At 39.2% G+C, this 16972-nt stretch overlaps 2 protein-coding genes across 3 annotated transcripts; both read right to left on the bottom strand.

The window, feature by feature from the left end:
* Positions 1–768: 768 nt before the first annotated feature.
* On the bottom strand, positions 769–3976 carry rbp7b (retinol binding protein 7b, cellular). The gene is made up of 4 exons (XM_084062578.1): positions 3803–3976; positions 3181–3359; positions 2985–3086; positions 769–1498 (listed from the first exon to the last, which is right to left on the bottom strand). Exons 1-4 carry the CDS (start codon positions 3873–3875, stop codon positions 1445–1447), a joined length of 408 nt encoding a protein of 135 aa, XP_083918704.1. The 5' UTR covers positions 3876–3976; the 3' UTR covers positions 769–1444.
* A 2274-nt stretch (positions 3977–6250) lies between these two features.
* h6pd (hexose-6-phosphate dehydrogenase (glucose 1-dehydrogenase)) lies at positions 6251–15836 on the bottom strand. Of its 2 annotated transcripts, none has more exons than XM_084061997.1 (5): positions 15796–15836; positions 12513–13178; positions 11207–11324; positions 10758–11027; positions 6251–10598 (listed from the first exon to the last, which is right to left on the bottom strand). In XM_084061997.1, the coding sequence occupies exons 2-5, from the start codon at positions 13158–13160 to the stop codon at positions 9250–9252; spliced, it is 2385 nt and encodes a 794-aa protein (XP_083918123.1). In that variant the 5' UTR covers positions 13161–13178; positions 15796–15836; the 3' UTR covers positions 6251–9249. The 2 variants fall into 2 exon arrangements, with proteins under 2 accessions (XP_083918123.1, XP_083918124.1); XM_084061998.1 differs by having other exon boundaries at positions 15800–15822.
* Between the last annotated feature and the right edge of the window lie 1136 nt (positions 15837–16972).

The following is a 16972-nucleotide window of genomic DNA, read 5'->3' as shown; positions in this document are numbered from 1 at the left end:
TCCCTGCAATCAGCTGTGGGAAACCCCACGCTGCCTGCAGCAGCGGTTAGGTGGGAAGAGGAGCATGTCAAAACATAGTTTGGGGCAGATAGGATGGATGCATATTGGCATCTTCAGCATTTCCCAAAATGATGAAGATGTCAGTGTGCATCCTATCTCACCAAACTATGTTTTGGGACATCTGCTTTGCTTTTCCTATTTGGAGATTCAATGATTTTTTAATACTGGATCGGTACCAAAGAGAACATGCTGTTCGTTTGCAAGCAAGCATAATAATCATAGACCTATATAGGCTGAGTTAGGCCCAATATGTTAAGCATTCATGTGTGTGTATTATACAAATCTCCTTCATTTTACAAATGTCTACTATTGCAGTAGTAGGCTAATGCCAGACATGTCAATCAGTGTCAGTGTTTCAGTATGTCAGTATTACAAATCTAATTAAAAATCCCACTTCCACTAGAAACCCCCCAGTGTCTGTTTTTAAATATGTGTCAGTAGGTTTCTGAGCCATTTCTTATTATCTGCTTTGAGAATTCAGGAAAGCCGGAAGAATCACAATTGACATGATGACCCAGAATAAGTAGGTACTCGGGGACCTCAGGCTTGGAGTAATTAGTGTTAGGCCTAGAGTCATTCATAAGTCTCCACTATAGAGCAACATCCCAAAACATGTTACAGCTTTCCTTGGACAAACAACCTTTAATGAAGCTCCATTAGTAATTGTTTAATTGTTTATTTAATTTATTTGTACTTGCACATAACTATTAACAGGTAGCCACTGGAGAGCAACCAGGGATCAGCTTCAGCTCAAGCCTGCATGCCTTTGATATGAAAGAAACCCAGAGAGCAAATCCATGTGAACTTGCAAGTACAGAGTACATGTCTCTCTCTTAGAGCAGTGGTTCTCAAAGTGAGGTCCAGGGACCCCCAGGGGTCCTTGATATGGTTCCTGGGGGTCCCCAGCTAAATGATTGAGGAACCAAATGGACCCTTTGAGGTCTGTAACACAGAGAGTGTCCAAATGGAACCATTTGGTTCCATTTGTACACTCAAAGTTATGATACATTACAACAATTAAAAGTGTGTGAACCACTGACCTAGAGGACAATTCATTACAAGTGTTTCTCCAGACTTACTGGTGATGATAGTAACACTGAAAATAATTATTGTCTTAATTGCCAGATAATGCTGAGCTAAAGACACAGTCCACTGGAGTTGCTGTTGTGATGTGGCATGAGTTAGTAAACATTTTCTATTTCAAAGGCACCCAGTTGAATTAACTCAATACAAGACTCTGAGGTTGGAGACTCGACCCTAGAGGGAGCCACAGACCTTGGTGGCCTGCATACATAACATCCATTTGTCTCCATATTTAGTGCAGAATGGACACAGTATGAAAGTCCTTTCCTCCAAGTCAGATTTGTTCCCCAGAAAGTGGAAATTAGGCACTCCTTTTAAAAACCTGTTTGCAGACTTGATCTTCACAAGTGATCTCCTGAAACAAGAAAAAAAGTTATGAATGCATTCAGTTTATCAAATAGTTTGTATCATAAAAATAGGCAGCTAAATACTCATATAGCCTACATACAATCATAGGCAATCACAATAGGGGACACTGGTGAGAATCAGAATCTTTATAGTTACATCACAGGTTTATAGAAGTAAAAAAAAAAGTGGGTGAAATTTGTTTTTGTTATTTCCATTAAAAAAGAAAGGGAATAAGAAGGGGGTGCAAGGTAGAAGAGAGATTAATCAAAGAAACAAAAAAAACCTACATATTTACACATAGTACCTGAGGTAAGATATAATGGTGCGTGAGCATACTGTAGCAGCAGATGCTGTACGTGATATGCTATGACGTTAGTTAAGGACGTTTGCTAAGGGCAGACAAGTCTACCCAAAGTTCAAACCCACTAAAAAGAATAACCTATTACGACATACAGTATATTGCAGTGTCCTGGGCTGTCATGTGGCTGAGGAGAGACTTACCAGCATGCCTTGGGGGCACACCTATATTCATTATTGTTCTATTGTTGTGTTATCATGTTATTGTTTGCCTGGGAAATGCATTGGGGGAGTTATGAATCTGTTGTGATTATTGGGTTTTTGTTCAAGTATGTATTTTATGTGTATGTTTTGGGGTTAATCCATAACCCCAGGGGTAATTGTGGGTTCCTGGCTTCAGCCCAACACCACCATCTCCACTGAGAAAGGGTTATAGCAATTCTGGGTCCCCCTGCCACGTTCGAGCAGCTAATGGAGAGGGTTTTTGCCAGGGTCCGTTCTGATTCCGAGGGGGCCCATGCCAGCCTGCGGTAATGTGTCCATTTGCCATGCAGACCCCCTCATTGAGTTCAGCTAGTTTGGTCATTTGTATACTGATGGCCACAATTAAAGAGTGTTCCTATTGTGAAGGGTTGCCAATCCATGCTTCATTGAACCCACAGTTTATTACAATATTGTAAAGCTATTGTAATAGCTATGGAGTGATGGCATCAGTGATGTGTCAGGTCTACGTTACCACTCTGCCCCCACCCCTGACAGGATCAGTGTTCCGGTACCTTGACTTTTACCAATTAAACACTGTATGGTCACACCCAGTAGTGTTGTGTTAACACCCATAAAACTCTTTTCGACGAAAGAATCCAGTCAGACTACATTGGTATAAGTCTCAGGAATGCATTACCCACACACAGTAACGTTTCTGCAGATGCTTTGGAGTATAGGTTTAACTACAGTACACGGTAGTATGAGTGACCTTTGTCACTCTGAAGGTTATAAGATTGAAACTTCATTAATTAAGGAAATAAGATTTGGTGGAGGAAGCAGTGTGCTCGATTGATCTTTGAATCTCATGCCATACGTGCACTATGACATTCCAAAGTCTTACTTCTTCTTTTTTACTTAGCCTTGCTCACATGATTATGAGGCATTAAAATGAGTTATGAATTCTTGATTTGTATTGAGGAATAAAGTCATACCAGATGAAGCTCATCTCCCTGTATCCAGTGGATCCACCCTCTGTTCTTCCTTTCTCCTTTCTGAACACACACCAGCTTGTCATTGTCCCAGTTAACCACTGTCTGATATAAAAATGAAATTATCGATAAGTCATATTTTTTTATTCTATGGTATTAGTCTATATGTAGTGTGATAGCCTATTGAAAACGTTTCTACCTGGCATGACTTGTTGTCGAGTCCTTTGGTAATCTCTTCATACTCTTTTCCAATTGTAAATGAACACTCAAGGTTTCTAAAAGTACTCAGCGTTTTAATGGTGAAAGAATCTCCATCTTGGCTAATCACTTTCTGGGGCTTCATCATTTTGGCAACCTTACGTGTTGCAAAATCAATGCCTGTGTGTGGAAAAGAGAAATACATGTCACGCTCTCACTATTTTCTTGCACATAATGTAACCTACTTTATATATACATACAATACTTCACACTTATAGAATATTTTAACTGAATATCCTATTTATTTAAATTGGTTTAATCTGACAGCAAGCAACAGGTCATAAGTGGAACAGACATTTCATATTTTTTCACACCATTGCTAAAATGTAAGATTTTACAAAATAATAGATAAATATTAGTTATTGTGTTTTTGTAGAGAAACTAAACAAAACATGCAGGCTTAATTGATTGGTGATCATAGGAACCACTCCAGCCTAAATAATTAACTTGTTTTCTGCTACAAATAGTAAATAAAGGAACATGGCTGTCTTTAAATTATTTAAAAAAAAGTTTTTATATTTAGGTTGTGATTGATTATCTGTAACAAACATCAAGACACTTACCAATAGCAATCATATATCCCTCGGCATTATCATTGCTGACCATGTCCCATGTTCCGCTGTAGTTGATAGCCATGTTGGGTTAATTGACTCTTACAAACTATATTCGATCTTGACTTGCTTTCTGCTTGCTCGGCTGTTAAGACCAAAACATTTATGAGTGAAGAGATTTTATATGTCTTCACTGACATTTGCCACAGTGTGTTAATATGGAGCAGGGGTGATGCTGTTGTTGCAGCACTGGGGTGTGGAACATTTTTACACAATGTGAGGAAATTGTGTTTTAAGTCTACTGGGAATAAAACCACTAGATAGGGAAGTATTCACAACATATGTTATTATGATTAAACATTTCCCATTCAGGGTAACATTATATAGAATTCAGCTACACCTTGTATTTTACAGAGAAAACAACTTACAGGAAATTCTCCAATATTAAACACTTATCTTATACCCTATATACTTAGTTGACCAGGGTCCCCCAGGGCTCTATACTAGGTCCACTCCTATTTTCCCTCTTCAACAAATGTCTTTGCCAAAAAGAGACGATCTACAAGCTCACAATGCATTGCGGCGGCACTGTGAGCTTGTAGATCTGCTATTTTCTCAGGATGTTCTCTTCAGTATAGGGATGGAAGGATTCATGTGGTTAATGCATTCTGCGTCACTGTGGACAGAAACATGATCCTTCCACTTGCTGCACGTTTGGAGCAGGTGGTAATACCACAGACAGGATCTGGTAGTTGGAACGGAGTTACACCCGTCTGACTGAAAGGATAATAAACATGATGTTTCATTACACGGTAGTATACATGGCATATAATACTAGCAGGAGTTTACCAAGGGATCAAAGGTTAAAATTGTAAGTGTTGGTGTGGTGAATGTTTTTGTAATGGCAGGGGGTAACTTATACGATGATCACAGTTTTGTGATGATTAAAAAGCTCCTTTATGTCATTCTGATTGTATTTATTTTGTAATAATTTGTTGTGTATGGTTGTTTTGCAGTCAAATTGTACATGTAATATTCATGGCGGTGGTTCTGATCCCTCAGTTCTATGTCATGGCAAGGTAACTCAATTATAGGTCTATGACATCTTCATTTGGATCATCTTTACAATATAGATTTGATATTATATACTTTTTTTCTAAGGCCAAAATCCTCCAGATACTGCAGACAGCCACTTCTGAACAACCTCTCAGCGTTCATCGCCTTATCCTTAATAGCTTCAGGTATCACAACCCACACTGAAAATCTTAACTGAGTGTGTCTTTTCCCACTCTCAGTGTTAAATTGTCTCAATGCTTGATTTTGCAGTGGATGATTTAAGTGGATGAGTCCAGTGCAGTATTTAAGCGTGTTGCTCAAATACACTTTTGATCACTAAGAAACATGACATATAGAGCCCAAACCATATTATATCTCCTCTGCAGGTTTTTCAGTAATATTTACACTGATAGACCCGGTTCCACAGATCTTCAGGGCTGCCTACCATGTGTTTGGGCTGCTGTCATGTGGTCAGGGGTTGTGTACCATCATCTTGACTCTGACAGCAACAGCATGTGTAAATATCAATCATACACACAGCTGTCCCATTTTCAGTCAGGACTGTAAATGTAATTTTTTTTGGAGTAAAAACATTTCTGACCTCAATAGAAAAAACAAATAACTAAGGAGTCTATGTTTATTCACAGGCCAAAACGACCCCAGATCTATACTACATGTCCCTTTTTCTTACAGTGGCCTGTGTCATCAGTACAGGTAAACTGGAAATATTTCAACTTTCGCTGTATTGCCACATCACACAAGTGTACAGGTGTAAAATAGTGATGAAGTCATTTTTACAAGCTACCCACAAATTGCAGTAAGATTGTAACCACTTAAGCCCAGTGTTGTATGACAAATAGGGAAAATAGCCGATCTACAAGCTCACAACACATCTTAACGTGACATGTTGTGAGCTTGTAGATTTGCTATTTCCACTAATTTTGAATAAATAGAAACCCCAGTTTTTCATGATTTCTAACATTTTTTATAATTACATGTCTATAATATGGATGACAGAGTTAATGTTATTAAATAGGAATAATAAGACTTTCCTTGAAAGTCAGACTAAACATTTCTTTGCTGCACAGCATCATTCCCATCCATTCAGTGGACTAACATAAGTGTGGGTGTCTCCTCAGCTTTCTTCATGGTGAAAGGAGGAATCTGGATATCCAAAAGGCTGCCTGCATGGCTCAGCTTCACAGAAAACAATGAGCAGTAAAAGCATTCCAGCTGTCCTAGGCTGACACTCAATACTCACACACATGAATGTTTCATGTGGTTTCAACACCACAAGCAGCTAGTAACTCTAAACTCTGTGATTACAAAAGGGAAAGTACCTGTATTATTCTTAAACACTTAAACCCTATACTACGTTGTATGTCAAACAGAATGTTCCCCAATTTCTTTTGCCAAATGTTGGCCTACTACGACATGCCCAGAATAGGGATGCTAGGGTCCATGAGGTTAACATCTTCTAATGAACATTTAGCAGTATCACAGAACACAGTAGGCTAATGGTTGTTGGTGCTGGTGTTTTTTATAATTTGTTGATAAACACAGAAGAAAGATTTCCAGAAGGAGTCGATAACCTATGTACTTTCAGAGATCCATCAAAAAGAAATAAAAAATATACATGTGAAATCTGTACAGTCCTGAAAGTGGTGTTTGGTCACAAGAGAAAGGCATTATCAATAGGTCATATTAATGACTCAATTAAGTATTTAGGTTGATAATGTGAACAAGAACAAAGGGAACAAAGAATCTAGTCTGTGATGTCACCAGCAGTGGACCTCACTGCTCACTGGCACTGAACAGCAAACACATTTTGTATGTTGTCGCTGTCGGGCGGAAACCTTTATGTCCAAAACCATCCTTTCTTATTAGTTACAATATTATTCTTACTGAACTGAAATATCTCTGAACTCAATTATCCGTCATCGGCTCAGCCTTATATAGTGGTAGATTATACTCGCCACATCATCCATATATTCCTATTAGGAGAGGTGCCTGTATATAGGGGACGTCTCCGTGACACCTGTGTTCCAATGGATCTGATGTAGTTACAAGCTCTTGTAAATACTTTTCATTGGTTAAAAATTCATGAAAACCACAGACAGATTTAACTTCAAAAATAGCCGATGAACAAGCTCACAACACGTCGCATAGCGTTGTAAGCTTGTAGATCGCCTATTTTAGCTAGTTTTGCGTGACACTGTTGTGTGACGAAGTAGGCCATTAATTTACCAAAACAAAACATAAAAAATGTAAATATGTTGATACAAGGTTTCTGCCCGACAGCAACAATATGTATAGAACATTTATCAGGACTTTTACATCCAGATGAGATTTACAAACTAAAAGAAAGAATTATCAGGGCCAGCCCGAGGCATGAGCCAACTAAGAGGAGGGTTAGTCTCTCGAGTCTGTTGACTCACACAATTTTCAAATCAAATGCTTCCGTCATACATATACCTATTATAGCAGCGGTTCCCACTTCCCAAACATTTTAGCTCGAGACCCAAAAAAGAAATTTGGTGTCTCTCCGGGACCCAAACTAGTGAAAATAGCTGATCTACAAACTCACAATGGCGATGCGGCGTGTTGTGCCGCGCTGTGAGCATGTAAATCTGCTATTTTCACTACTTCAAGGCTGTTTTGTTTTTTTCTAATTTATGGAATTTATTTGATTTTTTTTGGTTTTCAATTTATAAAAAAAATTGAATCTTTCTTTTGGACATTTTTGAAAATCTTTTGAAATAACAATAATTAAAAACAAAAAATAAAGGGCTATTTACTGGCGACCCATAAAAACGGGTCCGACCCACAGTTTGGGAAACAGTGTATTATAGCATTTGAAGATTGTGGAATAGTTGTCCATGGCTTGAGAGACTATGGGGCCCTGCAGACAACTAGGGTCCCCCACCAGGGGCCCTCAAGCAAGCATGAAATAAAATGAAATACATTGTCATGTATATTACCACACCATTGTCTTAACTCAATTGATATGTAATGCCTCCAAAGTCTGATAATAATGAAAGATTAGCTAAATCACAATTCTGTTTAGTAAAAAGACTTGGGCTGGCCCTGGAATGTACTGTATAAATATTACGTATTAGTCTTATGTCAAGAAATTAACTGAACATTCATTCTTCAATCATTTAACCATTTATTTTCTATGTAGATATTTTGGTAGGTCACTATTAAAATTAAAATAAATGATCCTGTAAGGGTTGGAAATGATCTTTTTGGTCACATCATGCAGCATAACAGTTAACATCTCGCACATTTCAGCTGTATGCTGATAAGGCACTCAAATCACTTAATTATTATGCATGTTGTAATTCCAATTTGTGGTGAATTAAACAAAGACACATTCAGTTAGTGCTTTTCCTACTTTCTACAGTATAAATTATATACAATCTAGAAATTTTGATTACATAGCTAATTCTATTCAAATTGAGAGACTTTTCTCTATTCACCTGAGATCAGCAAACTTCCCTTGCATTTCCAGTCTCACACACAGACACACACAGACACACACACACACACACACACACACACACACACACACACACACACACACACACACACACACACACACACACACACACACACACACACACACACACACACACACACACACACACACACACACACACACACACACACAAAGTTTAATAGGGTAACATGTCACAGAGTAGCCTAATATTGCATGACAATTCCTCTCATTTTCACAACAGTGGTGATATGTGATCAGTTTGCTTGGACAGCATCTATCTACCATTTCCCTGTTTTTAATATTGGATATGGTTTAAGTGTTTGTAAATGACACCACAGATTGATTGTCATAGAGGTATCAGAACACCGTAGCACACGTTTTTATGTTTTGTTGTGTATTAGTTTAGTCAGTAATTCTGCAGGGAGTTGTTGTCAACACTAACAGCATTTGGAAATGTTTGATAGATGATGGGGGAATCTATTGCATCAGCAATTCGTATTTGAATTGTGTCAATGAAGTTGTAAAGAGTACCAAAATGACTCAAATAATGCCCCTTGAATTGTCTAATCCTTCTTGCACTCACTAATGTCCAATAAAAACACCACTCGTAAAGCAGCTAAGTACAGTAAAAGAATTACTACATTTTCCACATAATCATACAATATTTGCTGATATTATTTGCCCAAGCACACTCGGGACAATGTCTTTCACTTGCTCATTCTCACACAAACACATTCAAACAAGTGGGAGAAAATCACATTTTTTTCATTTCCCTGCAATGTTCAGAGACAAACCATCTCGGCTCTGGTTCGTCAATACATTCTTGGTCAAAATTCAGCACGTAAGTAAAATCATAGATGTTGCTATGGTCTTATCGATTTAAAAGTCTGATGTGCAGTTCCTACCCTAAAAGTGCATCATAGTCTATGTACCAAACAAGCCTGCCATTATCTGGCCGCACCCCGGTAACAGGCCATTTGTTAAGGTCGTCCTTAACGCGGCTCAGTTGGGTCACAAGTTCGTGCTTTCCTTTGCCCATCACTAGCACGCCGACCTTACGGGCCCTGTTAATGGCCCTAAAAGTCAGGCTCATGCGTTGGTGAGGTTTAACAGGGCTCTCTGTGAGGGCCACCAGACTGTCCCCGTGGCCATCTACTTTAGCACCAGGGAACAGAGAGGCTGTGTGATAATCGTAACCGACGCCCAAGAGCACAAAGTGGAAGCTGGAGCCGTTAACTAACTGGGTGATCTCTCTCTCATAGAGCAGTGCCCCGCCATCTTCCTCCACACACAGACGCTGGTGGAAATGCACAGGCATGGGGTGGATGTTGAAATAGGGAATCCTGATGTGTTGCAGCAGGTGTTCATGCAGGTTATGGAAGTTAGACTCTGACTCTGTCAGGGGAACACAGCGCTCATCCACCAGCCACACATGGGTATTCTTCCAGGGGAAGGAATAATGGTGCTGGCTCAACCTGTGGAACAGGGCGAGGGGAGAGGAGCCCCCAGACAGGGCGAGGTGGAATGTGCCTCCCTCGCTCACTGCTGCCTCCGCTGCCACCTGGAGGTCGGCGGCTAGCCTCTGGACGAGCTCCTCGGGCCAGGCAGACACCATGTCGTTGCTGCGATACTTACCTTGCATCACCTGGAAGCTGTCTGTTGCCATACCACCCATCTGGTCCGGGGTGGTCATTACCACAGCCTCGCTGGCAAAGCTAATCTCCTTTGCTCTTAGATAGAAGTCCAACAGCCCTCCGTTGTCGTCACCCCCAGGGTAGATGCGAGGGAAAGAGTTGGCCAGGCTGTTTAGCAGGGGCGTCCATAAGCCCCAGGAGGCCAGGAGGTTCTCCGCACTGATGAAGCTATCTTTTCGTCCCTGGAAAATCTGTGCAATGAGCTCTGCATAAGCTTCCCTCTGCTCTGCTGGAGCTAGTATGTAATAGTCTGAAATTGGCAAGCCTAGAACACTGACATCTTTATGCTCTGTCACGTCCTTCCACTCCCTGTCCTTTAGAGATGGCTTAAATAGATTCTTTGTGACAAGAATGGCTGGATATTGAAGGCTGCCATGTCCAAAGTAAAAAATGACCTGTTTGGGCTTGCAGTGCACACTGTTTTGGTTTTGCACACAAAAAATGTCATTCTTGAAGACAATGCGCGCATACCCCACCCGCTCATCTAACATCTTCCCTGATGTCAGAATGATTGGTACTCCTTCATACTGTGCCATATCAATGTGTATCATAACAGCTGAAACGAGGGAAAAAAGCACACTTAACTTCTGCACAAGAGTATAAATAGTCAGTGGGTCAGAATACATATTTAAGATTTGCGGTGTGGCAAAATAGAACAACTAGAAGAATTTGAGAAATAAAAAAAATAAAAATAAAAAAATTATAAAACACTTACCAGCAAAGGTTGGAGTGAAACTAAAGTAATCCTTTGTCTTATTCAGCTCAGCCTGAACCTCTTTGTTGTACCCTTGGTACTGGCCTATAACAGCCCGGTTCTTTCCTAAGGGTTGCAAGACACTGAAGATCTTCAGCTTGTTCCGGAGAACCTCTTTAGCGTTGTTAAGATTCTCTGGCAGCTTCATGGTCAACAGAGACATGACTTCAGTCAGGTGATTCTGTAGCACATCTCTGATCACTCCATACTGGTCATAGAATGGAATACGACCTTTGGGGACAAGTGAGGAGGAGAACAAGTGAGCAAAATTATAATTAAGTGATAAATGATTGAAGACAGTAGCCTATATAAAAACATTTACTCAATGTGCATAATTCTGATTATGTATATATATGTGGTGTTCTGTTCCTTTAAATTCTTAGTGTTATGTACTTTAAAGTTGTTATCACCTTTGGCATCCAGGGTCTCTTTCAATACAATCTCCACTCTCTCAATATGGTGCTTGTTCCAGATGGGACTGAGAAACTTATTATTGTCTTTTCTGAACTGCAGTATCTTTGAAACAACCTTTTAATAAAAGCAGAAAATGTATTATTGAATTAAATCCTTTACTAAGTTGTTAAAAGAACCATACTGATGGTATGGTTAAGCCCACTGACTACGATTCACGGTATACTGCCAACCATTTCCCAAAGAATCCTGTGGTTTGTTTGATTTTTAATTGGATTCCATTTATTTCAGTACAGTATGAAAATCAACTGGAGACCTGAAACTTGCTTGACATGATGTAGGTAATTCAGCAAAGTTACATTTATTGCATCATTATTGTTTCCCCCCGTCAAGGTTACATTATCGTTTCATGTCAATGCATTGAAAGTGTGGGTTGATTTGAAAAGTATAGCCTAACATAGAAAAGAAGGATTTACAAATGAAATACGCAAAATAAAGCCATTAACAGTCACATTAATAGTGTGTTTATGTAAGATATATAGCCGAAGCTGTGAATAGAAAATGTTGTATGTACAGTATTGACACAGTTTGGTCCTTTAAGTTGTTTATGCCACTGGTTCTCAAACCTTCCCTTGTCAAGGACCCCCAAATTAATATGCATTTATTTGGATGCGGACGCCAGGGACCTCCGTACAATATTTATGTTAAAATGTTTTTAAAAAATGTCAAAGATGTTAATTTTTATTTTATTTTATAGTATATCTACAAGCTCACAACACATTGCGATGCAACACGTTGTGAGCTTGTAGATCTTTAAAAAAAAATTCAAACAAGATTTTCAGGCCTTTGTGGCCTTCAAATCCAGCCCTACATTCACATTGCGCTGATTAGAGCAATGGTCACTGAAGTGGCCTTATGAAGTGTGAACAATGCTGTAGTGCCCCATATGTGTGCAATTTAGTTTTTTTGGTGTGACAATTTTCATGGCAGACTCCTGAACAGCGTTTGTGCCAAGTTTAGTGAGGATTGGCGCAACGGTGTGCCAGTGTCCGCCGGGGGCCCCTGATGTGGCCCCTGGTGTGACAATGTTCGACCCGTCAACAGTGTTTGAGAAAAACTTTGGTGCGGATAGGGCATAACAGTGTGCGGCTATTCATGTATGAAAGTGGTTAAACACATTTTGATGTTAACACATTTAGATGGGGACCCCCTGAAAACCCCTAAAAGGACCCCTGGGGGTCCCCGGACCCCACGTTGAAAACCACTGGTTCATGCCAAGTGTAGAGAGATGTTGGGTTTCATTACCTGCTTCCCCAAGTAGTGGTCAATTCTGTACATCTCCTCATCCGTCAGGGAGGTCCCAAGTTGAGTTGCTAGTATTTGTGCACTGGTGAGATCGTGGCCAAAAGGTTTCTCCAGCACTACCCTAAGCCACGCCCCATTAGACGGTCTGCAACTACTATTGACCCTATCGGCAATGTCTGCATATGCAAAGGCAGGTACTGATAGGTAAAAGAGCCTCCCGGCGTCCACCATCCCCTCCTGCTGCAGTTGTTGTTCCATATTGTTACACAGAGCCTGGTAGTCTTCTGTGGTCTTCAGCTGCTGGTACTGTGCCAGACGCAGGAACTGCGCTTTATACAGGGCACAACGCTCCGGGGACAAGTCCTTCGAGCAGTTCACACCCTTCAGAATCTCAAAAAAGCTTGGTGTGCCTTTATCCACAGGTGACAGTCCTCCACCATAGAAGGAGAAAGTGTACCCACTGCTAATCTGTTTGGTGTATAGCTGGAAGAAGCCCTGCCAGAGATACTTCTTTGCCAAGTCACCTGTTCCTCCGACTATGACTACTGAAACATGGCCCATTTTCTGTCCCTCTTGCTTCTCCTCGCCATGGCACATGTGGGCACACAGAGAGGCCAAAAGCAGAGACAACCTCACAATATGCCACATACTCAGAGAGCTTAGCTCCTATAAGGAAATAACAATAAAAGAAAGTTCAAAGCTTACATCAAGTCTCAAACCATGGTATGACATTTTTAAATACAAACAACTGGATTATCTTTTCTCTCAAACTGAATCAAATTTAATTGAGTCATACACAGAATGCATAGAATTCCCATTTACCCTCTATAGGAAGAAACAATGGTTGCTATGTTTAAAACAACAATTACTGTGTTGATATGAGATAGACAGTTTTTGAAATGAAATGCAATCATTTTGTGTCTGATTACTGGATCCTGTAAACAGCAGAACAGTAATTTCATGCTTATCCAATGTTTTACCTACTCTCATACCACTGCACAGAAATGAGGCGTTTTCTTTAGAAAGTGGTTTTGAACGTTTACAGGCTAAAGAAAGAGACCTAAACAAACACTCCGTGCACGGCCTCTATTTCAGCTTTAGTTGTTCAGGTGTTATATAGGAGAAAACCTGCTATCTGAAAATGAATGGAACATAATAAAGTAAGTCCAACAATTCTGTGAGCCAATTCAATGTTGCTATAATGTACACATTAAACTACACCTGACTACACCTGACTTTGTTATTGGTAACACAGAGAGAGAGAGAAGGAATAAACAAAACAAAACAAACAAACAACAACAGGAAACAGAAAATATAAAATCAAAAGTGCAATTTACTGAAAAGCAAGGCAACAACAATAATAATAATAATTAAAAAAAGACAACTTGCATTGAACACCCTCCAAATAGCATTTATCTGTTTCTATATAGACTGTGTGTTTAACTAAGTTAGACTTACTTAGCAAAGATTCTGTCCTCCTTCCGTTTGAAATGTCTCACAAGTGCAGTCAGATTATTGCTAGTGTAATGATTTCTGGCTACAGTATATGAAGAATAAGACCAAAGTAAATTACACTTTGCTTACTGGTAATGAGTGTCCAAACGCAAGCAGACAATTATTAGACTGCTGTGAATGTTAAAGGAACAGCAACTTTTCAGTCTCATTACGTACAGCTTATCTATGTTTCTGGACTGAGCGAAGATCAATAGATTTGAGATAGGAACTCCCACATAGTAAATCAGTACACCATCTCTCTCTACACACCATCAGCTGGAGTTATGCTTACTGTCTACAATTTATTCCAACAAATACCAATCATTAAAAAAAATGTTATCAAGTTAATATTGGAGTATGTGTACTAAATTAAAGTACGTTATTAAAGAAAGAGCCTTTCATTTGCCATTTAAATGGAATTTGAAAAGTATACAATGTTTTATTTTATTTTGATCATTTACAGTAAGGGGCTTTTCAAATAACAGCTGATCGATTTCAATTACGGTAAGGGTCTTCATTCAAATACAGTAACAGCTGATCGATTACAGTAAGGGGCTTTTCAAATAACAGCTCATCAGTTACGGTAAGAGGCTTTTTTTCAAATAACAGCGTAACATCTGGGTTCCCAGTGTTCCACACAGTTTACACAGTGATAATGTCAACATCAAAGGTCATAATATGTCCGGGTTTGAACTGTGTCTGCAGCTGGGTATAGTGATGCAAGAATTTCAGGATCTAGACTAAATGGACAGGATCAATGCACAGTTCAGACTACAGTTACATTTCCTCAAAAAGAAAATAAATATGACAACTAGACAATATTTTAGATTAGGTGTGTTGTAGTGCCGAGAATCTAGATCACATAATCACAATGGACCCCAAAAGATCACTTGAAAAGACAATATCTCAGGCACTATGTTTATAGCGAATGCCTGTTGTTCATTCTTTTCCAATAGAAGAGTAAATAACCTGGGTCCTTAATAAATGTGATTTATTTGCTTGACTATATGTGTCAAATGTAATCATAAGAGACCATTTCAAACATATTTTGATTTATTTTTACTTTGCCTTCCCTTTATTAACATTTCCAGGATTCCTGTGTTGTAACTGGTAAGCATGATTCGTCCATTCAGTGAGTAGACATTACTACTTAATTATACCACCAGGACAAAATATTCCATTTATGACTTTCGCAGTGTAAATCAACTATATGCCTATTCAATTTAACTTAAAATGTCAGCAAGAACTAAGAAAAAGTAATGGCCCATGAGCACACCAATCTATATAAAAAGAAATATCTTGATCAGGTTAATAATCCATGTCTCGACTGATGTTAAACAGGTTTCTGCATACCACATAACTAGCTGTGCAACATGAATATGCAAGCGATGATGCTACAAAAACATGTCATCAACAATAATGCCATTGATGTGCACAGTGCAAGCCAAAATAATGTCATCATGGTCATATGAAGACAGCAGTTTGGTGTCATGCTTATATAGCTTGGACTGGGGCTACATAATTGTAAAGGTCCCATTGAAACCCATGTGCTCTGATGTGCAAGGCCATCACTTACTGTCACAATAGAACACAGTGGCATTCAATAGGACTGGTCCACCTGCTAGCTGTCAAACTCCACAACATCATTGAAATGTGTATCAACTTTTCAACAGACAGGCATTTCTTTCACATTGGCAATCGTCATATCGGCTAACATTTTTCACATGTTTTCACATGTTTTCACATATTTTGATAAACAGGACTATCTTTAAAAAACGGTTTAACATACCAACCTGTGGTTGAATGAGTGATCCGACGGTTACACGGTCCGATATTTTGGTCAATACGCTTCCTACTAGGGGAAGTCTGGTCACCTGACATAACATGGATATTGTGGTTCTCCGGCTGTTTTGGTCATGCGGTGGGCAGTGGCATAGCCCTGATACATGACTGTGACAGTCATTGGATGAACTTTAACATAGTGTTTGCACTTTCCCCCTTTTTAATCCGTAAATCTACATAAACGTTCAGATTTCAAATATAAGTGCTGACCCTATGGCCACAAATGTTAATATTATGTACGGGTCCACATAAGTACCCGCAATTTCCGTATTGTTCGATAAAAAGCATTTCAATCAGATTGATGGCCATTTTTTCCATATTTTCTCCATATGCTTTCAACTAACCCTATCAGTTGGGAGGTGTATTGCACTCTGATACATTATAACTCTATGAGAAAATGGCCACCAATCGGATTAAAATGCTTTTTATTGGACAATACGGAAACACGAGTACTTCTAAGGGCCCGTACAGAATTGTAACATCGTGCATGGGGTAAGCACTTTACATTTGAAATCTGAACGTTTATGTAGATGTACGGGCCAAAAAGGGAGAAAGTGCAAACACTGTGTTGAAGTTCATTCATGTCATGACGGTCATGACAGATGACCACATCTGTGGTCGTTCATATCAAACAATAAAATGAACGCTTGTTTTTATTTACTTCAGTTTCCACCAACTCTATGGTTTCTACTACTGAACATGTTTAAAATAACAGTATTCTTTTAAACACCATTATTCCTCCGACCAAATTTAATTTTCAAATAAACGTTTGATGGTGGAGTAAAAGCTCAACGTTTTTGCCAGAGCGATTTATGATATTGATTTAAAAAAGAAAATAATATTTAGCCTATATATATGGGTTTTCTTTTTCCCCCTTTTTTTCTCAGACTATTCATAACAATTACTTGCCAGAAGACTAGGCTCGTAAGCAATGGTGTAAAGTAAGTACATTCACTGTGGGTTGTGAGCTTGTAGATCTGCTATTTTCAAAAGATTCGTATACATTTGAAAACTTGTGAAACGGGACATTCTGCATAATGAGTACTTTCTACTTTTGGTACTTCAAGTACATTTTGACACCAGCATTTGTAGGCTACTTTTACTCAATTTTTAACACTGGGCTT

Source organism: Gymnoscopelus microlampas, assembly GCF_963454915.1.
Source record: "Gymnoscopelus microlampas genome assembly, chromosome: 7".
Lineage (NCBI taxonomy): Eukaryota > Metazoa > Chordata > Actinopteri > Myctophiformes > Myctophidae > Gymnoscopelus > Gymnoscopelus microlampas.
Note: the sequence above shows the minus strand (reverse complement) of the source record. Positions and strands in the feature narration are given on the sequence as shown.

What these genes read in the sequence shown, in the direction of transcription:
- rbp7b (XM_084062578.1), bottom strand. Translation starts at nt 3,875, where the DNA reads ATGGCTATCAACTACAGCGGAACATGGGACATGGTCAGCAATGATAAT. An exon ending in TCGACAACAAGTCATGCCAG is followed by an intron (nt 3,087 to 3,180) that starts GTAGAAACGTTT and finishes TTTTTATATCAG; the next exon opens with ACAGTGGTTAACTGGGACAA. An exon ending in AGGGAGATGAGCTTCATCTG is followed by an intron (nt 1,499 to 2,984) that starts GTATGACTTTAT and finishes TTCTTGTTTCAG; the next exon opens with GAGATCACTTGTGAAGATCA.
- h6pd (XM_084061997.1), bottom strand. Translation starts at nt 13,160, where the DNA reads ATGTGGCATATTGTGAGGTTGTCTCTGCTTTTGGCCTCTCTGTGTGCC. An exon ending in ACCACTACTTGGGGAAGCAG is followed by an intron (nt 11,325 to 12,512) that starts GTAATGAAACCC and finishes TTTTATTAAAAG; the next exon opens with GTTGTTTCAAAGATACTGCA. An exon ending in TTTCACTCCAACCTTTGCTG is followed by an intron (nt 10,599 to 10,757) that starts GTAAGTGTTTTA and finishes CCCTCGTTTCAG; the next exon opens with CTGTTATGATACACATTGAT.